Source organism: Accipiter gentilis, chromosome 6 (genome assembly GCF_929443795.1).
Source record: "Accipiter gentilis chromosome 6, bAccGen1.1, whole genome shotgun sequence".
Taxonomy (NCBI): domain Eukaryota; kingdom Metazoa; phylum Chordata; class Aves; order Accipitriformes; family Accipitridae; genus Astur; species Astur gentilis.
Window position 1 is genome coordinate 44,559,420 of NC_064885.1, and position 12,376 is coordinate 44,571,795.

General features: G+C 45.7%; 1 protein-coding gene across 1 annotated transcript; it reads right to left on the bottom strand.

Annotated features, from left to right (window-relative positions):
* Positions 1 to 2,780: 2,780 nt before the first annotated feature.
* SELENOT (selenoprotein T) lies at positions 2,781 to 11,576 on the bottom strand. The gene is made up of 6 exons (XM_049803778.1): positions 11,396 to 11,576; positions 9,871 to 9,981; positions 8,651 to 8,777; positions 7,092 to 7,179; positions 5,464 to 5,615; positions 2,781 to 3,589 (listed from the first exon to the last, which is right to left on the bottom strand). Exons 1-5 carry the CDS (start codon positions 11,536 to 11,538, stop codon positions 5,491 to 5,493), a joined length of 594 nt encoding a protein of 197 aa, XP_049659735.1. The 5' UTR covers positions 11,539 to 11,576; the 3' UTR covers positions 2,781 to 3,589; positions 5,464 to 5,490.
* Between the last annotated feature and the right edge of the window lie 800 nt (positions 11,577 to 12,376).

Below are 12,376 nucleotides of genomic sequence, written 5' to 3' on the forward strand. Positions count from 1 at the left end.
TTGTCAAATTAGGCTCTGGATAAACGTACATATTCATTAAGTTCACATTTGTTACCGATTTGGAATTTAAGTCTACCAGTCCAAGACAGACAGTACCTGCAAGTTCTTGTTACTGAGCTGCATGAGGGCTCTGCTAATAGCACCGCAAACACCACTTGCAAGGGGCTCGTGCCATGCCATCGTACCCAGGCAGCCACACATAGCACCTGCCAGCCTCTGCCGCCTCGAGAAACAGCCCGTCCCCAGGAGAGAGGCAGTGGAGGGGACCGCTCCTGCCCGCGAGCCCGGGCTCCCACTGGTCTCACCACAGGGGTGTCAGTTGGGTGCAGAGCCCTTGGGAAAGGGCAGAAACTGGATGCTCAATGGAGTAACTGAGGTTTAAATCCACTCCAAAGCCTGTAACACAGTCCACTGGGCAAAATCACATACTAAAATTACCAGAAGTGGTGGGGCATCAGCACGCTCCTGCCGCCAGCTGCCCCTCGCCTCTCCATTCCCAGGTGATTTCAGAGCTTTCCCCAGAGATGGAGCAAGGGACCGCCCCCCACGATGCAGGGCCCAAGGAAGAGCAGCATCCTGCTGCTGCACAGCCCAGCTCCTGTGAAACTCCGCAGGCTCAGGCGCAGCGGCCTGGGTGAAAACTTATTAGATCAGGTGTCTTCTGATCAAAGATTCTAAATCTTTGATATAGAAAGATGAAGATCACACCTGGGAGTTTGATTTTGACCTGTTATGCCATTGTAATTTCAATTTTTAGCAGGGTTATATGTCTGATTTACGCCAGCATGAGATAAGACTTGAACACAGATCTCTGCTGCAAATGGCTTACACGTAACAGCCCCTTTTTCTGCTCTCACAGCAGGAAACGCGACACCTATTTTTTGTCCTTCCCTAGTCTGCACCCAGCTCACAGCAACTCCACCAGACCTGTATCATCTATCCTTGTGTTTAACAAGCTATGATCAACAAGCTTGAATCTGCCCCTCAGATCTATTCTTTACTATCCATTTTGCACATGGGTGGAATCAATCAAGTGTTCAAACAAGGCTTTTTGTAGATAAATGGGTCTTTACACCTTCATGTTAAAATTACAAATTAGCATTGGGCAGGAGGGGAAAGCAAAAAACTGCTATTTTAACACCAGGACAACACATGGGCTTCCTGCTGACCCCAGCAATGCCGCTTGTCCTTCTCCACAAAAGACAGACACGTTTAATAAGATGATTCAAGGAAGAGAAACCCTTTCAGATTGCTGAATACGCAGAAAGCACAGAGAGCCCAGAAAGCCCCATGCCAAGTGCTTCTGGAGGCCAGGAGGCTAGAGAGGGTGAAGGGGATGTGGTGTACGCTGGCCCTGGGGCCCTTTCCCCTGGGCACTGCTGGAGGCAGGATTCCAGGCTCAGGACCCCTGTGAACCAGAACTGCCCATTTGGGCTTAAACTTGACATTAATAAGCACCGATTTCAGACCAGAACAAGGTCTCCTGATTAAAGCACCACAAATACCAAGCCATCAGTTGGCCTTTGGCAACTGGTTTACAGGAAGGCTGGCAGGTATCACTGGCTTTAATGACCATCAAGGTTCTGTATTTCCATTTTATTGTTCCATTTTCTCTGTTTGGAAGCACTCTACGAATGGGGATTGTGGCGCTTGGTCCCACCCATAAAAACAGTCTGCTCTGCACACCCTGCAACTCAGAGCAATTACAGATACGACTGAAACACAGCACAGCCTGTGCACCCCCCTGCCCCAGAAAAACCTTCTGGTGCATTTAAGGGACATCAGCAAAGGTTCTCGCATACCTAACTCCAACATATCAACAAACCATCTTGCTCAGATGGAAGAGAAGGAATATTGGGGCCAGCAAGCAGATCATGAGCAACTACCACTAGGGTGGATGCTGCAAACAGCTCATGAAGAATCTTAGCCTAGCAACACATCCATGCGTTCTTCTAATTTGTCTGAAGTGTATAATTAATGAGAAACTAAAACTAACCAAAATTTTCTAGTGTGGATAATCTGTTTCAGAAGAAAAGGCCTGAATTACCTAGAGATGATTTCATCAGAGTCAAAGCAGCCTTGAGGCCATCATGTTTAATGGTTGTGAGGAGCGACACCTCTGTAAAAAAGGGCATCCACTCTTTTCTCAGCTGGGTGGACAGAGCTTTCGTTACCTGAAGCATTTCTTACATCAGTCCTTAAAGCCTTGGGGAGGGTCAAAGACAATTCTTACAAACCATGACAGCTGCCTTCGTCGCGGCTCTGCAGATTCCCTTCTCATCTGATTTACTGTCCCAACAGACAACATCTCCCTCCCCCTCCAGAGAGCATGTTTGGTAAGAAGGATCCAGGAGGTACTTCAGCTGGTTTTACAAGGGGCATGAAACCCTGTAGCTCAGAGCAGGGACAAAAAACAGGGTGGGAGGCAGGCGCTGCTGGAACCGAGCCTCCCTGCACCGGTGCCACAAGCAACAGCCTCTCAGCCATCCCGCCTGGAGCATGCCGCAGTCAGGAGGCACGATGAAGAACCGTAGACCAGACGCTGCAGCCTGCAGCTCGCACTGACTCGGGAAGCCAGACTGAGGAAAATTCCCAGCCCCTGCAAGAGAACTGCATTTGAGACTTGCCTTTAACCCAGTGACCTTCCCTTGGGACAACAGCAGCCGAACTCTCATCGCAGCTGAACTTGGCAAGCACACGAAGAAAAAGACAAAGCTCTGTGCGTTCCTTCCAGAACACGGAGGTTGTTAGGGGCTTAGACACAACAAACACAAGATTAATGACTTTGGAAAGTAGGCTTTTTATGCATTTTTTCAATTGCAATTTTAAGAACATCCATCAGCGACTCAAACAAGGTACTTCACACAGTAAATGAGAACTCTTTATTTAAATTAACTTTCTTGGTTTCTATTTAGGACAGTAGAAAGGCCCAGCTTTTCACCTCTTCAGAATGGTGAAGGAAAAACCTCTTGAGCTGGCCAACACAATTTAAAGAGCAGTCGATTGTAATTTTTACCGGTCACAAAATGATGTAACTACTCTGCATATAATTTTGTTTATATAATTTAGTATATAATGCACTGTTCAACTCTGCCATATAACTTTGAAAAATATACAAACCTGCTTTAACCACATTAGAGATATTTGATAGACAGCTGTCAATTACTTAACAGTTTAGGACAGTATCAGACACGCCTATAACTTCATTTTAAACTACAAAAAGAACATAAATTCATATAAAATACAACAGATTAAACAAACTTTTTTCCGAGGAAAAATTAGGTATCAACTCAATCTGCCATTGTGTGAAACATGAATATAAAATAAGTTACAATTAGTAATGCCTGCATTGTTGAGCTATGAACTGGTCGAATGACATCTTAAAAAAACTATACAGTATTATTGCACTCCATGAATGTGCAGTATCTGGAAACACGCCAGCACTGAAAGAGCTCTTTCATTAAGTTTTTTTCAGGAGGCACAACGTGGCTGCGAGAGAAGCATCCAGTCTGTACTAACAGCATGCTGTCTTCAGTACAGGCCTTCATGGGTCTGAGCCACGCTGCCTTTGGAAATCACCACTTAATGCCTGGAAATGGAGACACAAGCATTACAGTCAGCAAAGTCTCCTGCATTAACAAGCAAGCCATCTCCAACACTGTCAGAACAGAGAGCCAAGGCATTTTCTGCAAGCTAGGGAGAACAGCAGGCTATGTACACTTCGGATTATAAAACTTGAATTACAAGCACTGTCTCTTGGGAGGTCATAACTCCAGCAAGAGAGCACTATTATTATTTCATTCTGGGCGACTGCCTGCTAGGATACCATCAGAATGACTATCATTAGCATGAATTTAGATAAGGAGACATGAAAACACAAAGTCACTAAGTCTCACTATCAGACTCTCCTAACCTGTAGCACTACATCCACATGGATGGAAATACAACTGAATGGGGTTTTCTGTGGCTGTTTTTCTAAACTCATATCCCATTACATAAAATGCTACACAAGAACAGTCTTGGCAGGCTTCGTAAGCTTAAAAGTGACATCAATCTACTTTGCAACAGAGTACTACCTGAGACCCTCTAAATCCATACATACAGGACGTTGAGCTTCAGCAAGCCCATCTGAAAAGTACAGATAACACCAAAATTTTTGATACTAAGTAATATTTAAAAAATACAAAACAATTTATTTCACAATTAATGTGTTTTTTGCTAAATTACTAGGACAAACCAGACTTAACTGAACAAATGGGATGTGCCGGCAGGAATCAAAAGTCAAGTGTTTCTCACATTCCCTGTCTGAGGACTTTGAGGTAGCAGTCTCTCCGAATTGCTCTCCCTACTTCAGGAAGCCACAGGGGTGCCAGTGGAGGGAGAGATCGATAGGGCAAAAAAGCAGGGTTTGAAGACTGAGCTCTGAAGCAGCGAGAAACAGCAGAGCAAGCCCTGGTTAGGGAACGTGCTTTCCTACAAGGAGTGAGACTGCCTGCAGTGCTTTGACAGAGCTTTGGTTTCTCCAAACGTTACGCTCCATGTGCCATGTTCTTGCCTATGTAAATACGAACTTGCAGAAGCCGCATCATATTAAACAGAGCTCCAAAGAAAATCTGTGTTCGAACAGAGCCAGGTCATTAACTGCTACAGCTGGGACCAACTGATCAGTTTAAGTCGGTGAGATGAGTTGCAGGACGTCAGTCAACAGAAATGGCAGCACAGGGTCTGCCAGTTGAGCGGGCTGTCTCTCAGCAAGGTAAAGCCAAGAAACGAGTCTCTCAAACCAAAGTGTTCCTGTATAGAAAACTGCACCACAGATCACTGCTTAAGTGGTCTCCTAAGTGTCAACTGTAAATTTTTGCACCAAGGCAGTCTTTTTGTAGCACATCAATGTTCCTATGAAGAACCGTAAGCCAAACGTTTTCAAAGCCACAGGCGACATAGGAACACGGATTTGGTTTGTCATAAAATATATAAGCATGGATACAAACCCTCTGCTCCTAAGTGTCAAGGAGTATTTGCAAAAGCTTAAAACAGTATAGCACACAGATGGGAGCAAGAAAATGTTCTACTTTCTAGGGTCATGCAATTCAACTAGGTTACAAGTTATAGAGAAATCCTCCACACACAGACTATTTTAAGGCATACAATGCAGTGTGTTTTCTGATCTCTGCACAATACAGTTCACTAACTTAAGCCTTCTGCACGCAGTAACACATCTTTTTCTGCCCAAAGGAATACCAGCTTCCAGTTTCAAAATAGGCAGAACAAACCCCAACCCAAAACCTCCCACCAAAACAGCACCTGTAAAATCATACATGCCAATTTTCTTAAGGTCACTAGAGCTGGTTCTCCAGTAAAACACTTTCAAACAAACAAATATACGATTACAATGTTCAATCTGCAACATGTGGTCCTTCACACCCAAGTCAACAGACAGCTGGTGACTGGAAGAAGACTTACAAGAAGTTTCAGTGCTGATAGATGGGGCTATGATCGATGATGAGGCATTGACTCCATGTGCACATTGAGCTTCATTTCGTTATCAAGAATTTCTACAAGCTGCTGCATGGAAGGAAGGTGGCCAGACTCTAGCTTAGACCACACTGGAACATCTACCACAAAACACAGAAGGGAGAAAAGCACCATTACATTGACAGAGTTGGAAAACACGTAGGGCTAGTTTAAACATAAAATTCAAAAGAGCTAGGAAGCTATGCAAGTTAGTACTATTTTATACTGAGGAAAATACCTGATCAACAACGCTTCAGCCCTCTGGCTATACTAAAACCCAGTCCAACTAGGAGAACAAAGAGTCTAATGCCTCCATTTAGAAGTACATCATATGGATTTAGAGGTTCAAAATATCCACTGACAGAATGTCTGAAAATACCTTAGTGAGTGGCAGAATTCCATACTGAGTTTTTAAACCATTGCTAAATCTTCGAAATTTGTGGGTCTCATGAGTTTTCATCTCACTCTGCCTAACATCTAAGGCTGACCCTCAAAAGTTCTGCTTACCAAGACCTGGCTTGGAAGGTTCCACTCAAAGTAGCTGCAACCATTATTCCATGCCCACCCTACCCCCCTTGAAATATAAAAGACAGCACAGTCCATAAATACTTTAGGGTAAACGCAATACTCATTTTTGATGTTGACAAATACTTATTGCCTCAAATATCCCTCACTGCTATAGCACTTCACGAACCCACACTGAAAAATACAATTGCTGTCACCTACATAAACCAAGAGCCAGACTGGAACCACACTGTCCCAAAATGCAACCGAGAAACCTACAGAAGTCCAGATGTGATCGTTCACCCCTAGGAAGGCTCTGCTCCCAATTCTAATCAGAGATTTAGGACTAGAAGTGCACAGAGTTCAACTAGTTTGATTCAATACAGTCAGGCTTTAAAAGGTTCTGCAGTATATGACTTGACTTGGAAACTACTGTATTGAAATGCATCCTGCACAACCATAAATTGAGATTATAAAGCTCAGACTAGATTACATACTTCTACCTAGATCTTGAAGAATTCTGTACTCCATCAAGCTTACATTCTTTAAAACTATAAAATTATCTGAAGGCAGAGGGTCCACAGACTCTTAACCTGAAAAATCAGTGTTGCTGTCCACCGGTACTGAGAAACTGGGAATAGCAATGGATTCAATAGGATTCCAAGGCTAAACCATGAAACAGGATAGGGAAAGCATCTAATTAACTAGAGAGTATGCTTCCCTAGTTGATTATTTTTTACTTAATGCACATCACACGCAAAGAAAGAACATAATACAGTTACCCCAAGTGACCAAGCATTCCTCTCATAAGCTTTTACATCGCTGTTTTAAAACATACGTAACTGACATCTGTACAGGCTGTTCTATAAAACTTCCATGATTTTCATCATTTATTGTCATATATAACACCTGAAGTTTCAAAACGGATGGCAATTACCGCATGCCGTCATATTTTGAAACACACCACATTTCATAACATCATCCCTCATTGTCCCAACATAACAGCTCTCACCAATCTGTGCGTTCACATGCAACCCAATGCGATTCCCTTAAACAGAAAGTTCTCAGCTCACCATTCAAAGTTATTTCAAATGCACCTGTTGACATACACTGGTTCTCAATCATGTTGCTCAGAAAGAAGACCATCATACAAGCATAAACCTAGAAGAGAACAGAGAGAATCCCAGATACTTCAGCTGTGTGAGCCACAGCTTATTTTACTTACTCTTAATAAACGCTAGAAGTTTTACAGGTGTCTTTGAATTCCCCTCTGCAGTTTAGCAAGTAATCTTCCAATCGCACAGACATCTTTCATCCTCTTTTTAAAAAGATTGCGCACATTGCCTTCCCTAGACAGGTATCAAAATAGTTCTGAAATCACCCAACTCACAATCCTGATTCAAACCAAGTTCCATCTTCTCGCTCCTTTCCTCCACAAATCAATGTACATCTTGACAGCCAGTTTGCAGAAGTACGTGGCTACGATGCCAAGGGAACACAAACTGTTTCTACATGTTGCCTGCCATTGTCAGAGTAACACTTTAGATCAAAGAACCACAGGCCTAGACACAAACAGCAAAGCAAGTCAAATTGCATTTGTTCACAAGAACTGTCAGCTCTCTAGCATTTCTTCAAGCTAATCATCTGGAATTTTCTGTGTGTATTGGTGCCTCAGGATGAAATGATGCAATCTTCAGCAACACAGCATCTCCCTCTATCACCAGCACCTTTATAATTCCCTTTTCATGCACAAGGGCCCATTCACACGGTTACTGCAATAACAAAGAATTTAGCATAGGAGATAGTTAGTTGTTTACAGCATCACAGACCACAGACGTACTGCAGGCAGCCTAGCCTGGTAGTGTATTTGGCCCATTTAACTGAACAGGATATATTACAGCTTCTGTGCATTCAAACTGACTGCTGACAGAGACCCACCGCACTGGGTAGCTCAGTTTGAGGATCTGTGCACCAATAAAATAAAAGTTAATAAACTTATTAATTGCTTTTGTTTAGTAGAATAAATAGGGAATAAGGTTACTATAAATCAGAGGACAACAACATTAATCTCTTAGCACCATCAGTACTGATTCACAGGGATATTCATCCCACAAAGCTTAGGCTGTCATGCCTGAGCATGTTCTGCAAAAACACCCACAAAATTTCAACTTGATTTTTCTAACCACCATCTAATTGCGTGCCTAATCTATTAAAAGTCTCATGAAAGCAACAACTGCAAAATAGTTATGAGACAATAGAAAAGGGAAGCTGTAATTGTAACGCCAACAACACCAGCTTGAAACTCTACTCCTGAGCCCTAAAAAGATAAAAAAAATAATCTTTTATCATCTTTGTCAGTAATGTTAACCTCACTGCCCCTCTGCAGCGTCATCAGCTTCGAAAGAGATGCTGAGAATCAAAGCTGGGTCTGTCAAAAACATGAAGCACTACTATTAAGGATAATTACGCTACTGTTAAATTCTCAAGTCTATTTAGTTATAGAAGTCTAAAGATTAAGGCTGCAGTGTGTGAAAGTTAAAGCAGTAACAATTGTGAAGTACTCCCAGAGCACTCTCATGAAGTCATTCTAAAACTGCTTTTTCAAAATAAAAGAAGAAAGTATGCCGTTTACCTTATTTTCTTGGCCCCATTGCCAGATACTTGGAGCTTGCATGCCAAAGAAAGCAAATGGATCCTTGCCAACGATTATTAAGCCTATTAATACTAGTTTGAAGACAGACAGGAAGGATGCTATGTGCCTATCAAAAGACAACACATAAAAGTGACTTAGAAGGTTCACAGTTACTACTTCACCACTGTATAGCTGTAATTCATCTGATTAGCAGCATTTTGATAGTGTACAATCAAGTGTTTCAAAGAAAATACAAAACTTCTCAACCAAGTTTATCTCGCTGTTAAAAAAAAAAAAAGCAACACACATGAACAAAACCATGCATCCTCAGAAGGATATCATTGTGTACACCATGCATACAGATTTTCTTTTTTCCTAAGCAGACGTCAAATAGAAATTTGCTTTCCACTTACACATGTTTAAACTGGATAATACATTCAGTTTCTTAAAGAAGTTGTTCCATATTATAGAGGCATGTCTAATTGACTTGCACTACTTCCTCGTAAAGCATTTTCCCAGCAGATGCAGAAAACCCTACAGTTTTTTTCTAAGAATTAAACGTATAGCCAGAGAGCAAATTGACACTGGGGTATTTGATCCTGTAGCATTCTTACCATTGTAATTATTACAGTAATTAGGTCAAGAAGTGGTTCAGAAGCCACCACAGCACCTATGGCATCGCTCTCTAGCATGTACACAATGGTTTAAATAATAGGAATAACACTATTTTCGTTTTGCCTTTTTCCAAATTTCTTTGGGCTTCCTCCCCACCCCCATAGTTAAGGTCACCCTGGTAGTCTCTCTGATGAGGTCGGCTCTCCCCTGACTTAAGATGTTAAAAACAAACTCTTCCCTCCTCTGCAGCCTTAACCTATTCCAGGAATTTGTCACTAAGGGCATAAGCCTGAGCAACAAATGTGAGTTTACATCCAGATACATCATGAAGAAGAGCTGGAAAAATTCACTGTGGAAAGAAGTTAATTATATAATTTATTTTGGATTGGAACATGACAGGCCTCATCATATGGACGTCCAGATGGAAAACTAAGGTGGCTACCTGGAAGGGAGCAAATAACCAAGGTGTATGTAACCATAATGCAAAAAAACCCTTAAGTTCTCATTTTCAAAATTATTTAAGCGTAAATGCACATATTCAGAACTCACCATGCTGAGCCTACACATTGGAAAAAAGAGATTCGTACTGCCGGTCATTTGCTTACCTATATATAGGTTGAGGAAGGTAGTTTTCCCCTTCAATTCGGATGTCTGGGTACCGCTGGCTAATAACCCGCATGTACTCCTCAAACACCCGCCTGTAGCCTCAGGAGACACTAAATGCAGACAGACATTGTCACAGAAACTGGAATGCTCTAGGTTAAAGTCACTGCTAAACTGGCAACACCAGTACTCGCGCTGTTCATAATCCATTCAGTTTAAAATAAAACTAGAATTCTTCATGCCAAAGAAGAAAACTGATTTGCCGCTGAGCTACACATCAAAAATCCTGACAGCTGTCTAGGCACTTGGTTTTACATGAATTTGTTTTCACGTACTAGCACAGACACAATGTTTTGGTCAAGTCCACTGAGCAAGGAATTATTTGTTTCCCCCCTAAAAAGCCAAGTTAGACAGTCAGCTTAAGTATCACCTTGCCCTGTGTCCAAAAAAAAGTTTCACACAATGCCGTTTTAATTCCTCACTAGTCAAATTTAACCCTCTCTGGGACTGCTGACAGCCAAGTAACATCACTCCCAGGTATTTCTCCACACGGGTGACCAGATTAACCACAGAAGAGCGAAGTATTACAGAGCTGTACTTTGGCTCACACTTCTACCAGCTGCCTCTGTAATAATCGAAGTAAAAATTACCCAGCCCACCGCAAAAGAAATCAAAGCACTTTCTCCCGAGCCTTTTGCGGTGCTTCGCAGGTCCGCCTGACACAACCCGGACCAGACTCTGCCCGGGGAACCGCAGCGAACGAACCTTCTCGTTCCTCCACGCCCCGGGGCGGCGGCACCGGCGGGTCCGGCCCGGCCGGTCCGGCCCGGCCGCCCTCGGAGCGCCACGAAAACACGGTGACGGGCGCTGAAGGCTCCCCCTTTTTTTTTTCCCTGCAAACAAGCTACATGTGCTAGAACTAGCTCAGCCCTTCCTACTGCTCCTCGGTTTTGCTCCCCGCAGCTGACGCCACCGGTAATGTTCCGAGAACGACGTAAAGGTGCCTGATCTCCCCGACCGATAGCAACACAGCCATTAAAAAAACAACCAGACAGACGAAACCCCTCCACTACGGTCTTCGTGAAAACATCAGCTCCTCCTAACCGTAACCCTCAGTCACTAGAACGCCTCGTCTTACACCAAAAGGGCCCGGAAACGGCGTTTTTACCGCGGGTCGCCATTGTTGCAGAGGCCTTTTCTCTAAGCGCGGCCCGCCGGGCGCCAGCGCCCCACAGCCCGGCCCCGGCCCCCTCCCCAGGGGAGCCCACGGCCCCGGCAAGCGAGGGCCGGCACCGCGGGGCCGCGCTCCCGCCGGCCTCCCCCGCCCCAGCCGGGACCGGGCGACCCGCGGCCGCTCGCCTTCCGCGGAGGAGAGGAGCGAGCGGAGCCGGAGCCGGCCATGCCCGGCCGCCACGGCGAGGATGGTGAGGGAGGGAAGGGGAAGGGGGGGGGGGGGTGGTGGGGGGGGGGGGGGGGAGGCGCAGGCGTCGGCCCGGCCGGCGCCGCCATCTTGCCGGGCGCCCTCACCAGATCTGGAACTTGAGCAGCGGCCCGGTGGCGTAGGCCATGCGCAGCTTCTTGGCCGGCAGGCCGCCCTGCTCCGCCGAGCCGCCGCCCGGCCCCGCCGCCAGCGCCAGAAGCAGCAGCAGCAGCAGCACCGCCGCCCGCATCTCGCCGCTGCCTCCCGCCGCCAGCCGCCGCACCAAGGTCACGCGAGCGCCGCCCCGCTCCGCGCAGGCGCCGGCGGCCACGTGAGGCCGGCCAGGCCCCGCCCCCGCGCCGCCGTCAGCGCCGCGCGGCGAGGGCCGTCCCCGCTTCTCGTTAGGCCGACGAGGAGGCGACGGCGGTGGGCGAGCGCCGGAGGCCGGGGCAGGCCCGTCCCTCCCCCGAGGCGGGAGGCCGGTGGGTGAAGGCCCCCCGCGCCGGTCCTCCCCGGCGGCGGCGGCGGAGGAGGGCCCGGGCAGGCCCGCGCCCTGTGGACTCCGCTTTCAACGGCCACGGGGAAAGGGACCAAAAAAAAAAAAAAAAAAGGGGGGGGGGTGGGGAGAACGGAAAATAAAAACCGCGGAGTCAGGCAAAAAAAGGTGCGAGGGTCACCACAGCGGCCGCAGCATGGGAAGCGTCGTCTGTCCTCAGCAGCAGCAAGGCCTCCTTCTTTTAAGAAGCTCTGCCCGTATGACCAAAGAAGGGAAGTACTACTTCTTATTAAATGCTCTTTATTTTTATCTACAGCCCAGATTGCATATAGATCACCTGTCTTTTTAAATACAGTAAAGCTATCAAGCAGGTAAACCTCATCGCCTTCCTTCCTCACACCAGGTAAACCTCATCACCTTCCTTTCTCACACCCAAACACAGAAGAGAGAGACCAACAGGCTGCTGCTGGTTTTTAGGCAATATGCTTACGTCAGCACAGTTCTGGTTTGGTCAGCAGCGGAACTGGCTGACGTGATACTCATTACTTGCCTACAGTTCCACACGTGCACACATATTTAGGAAAGCTCTTTA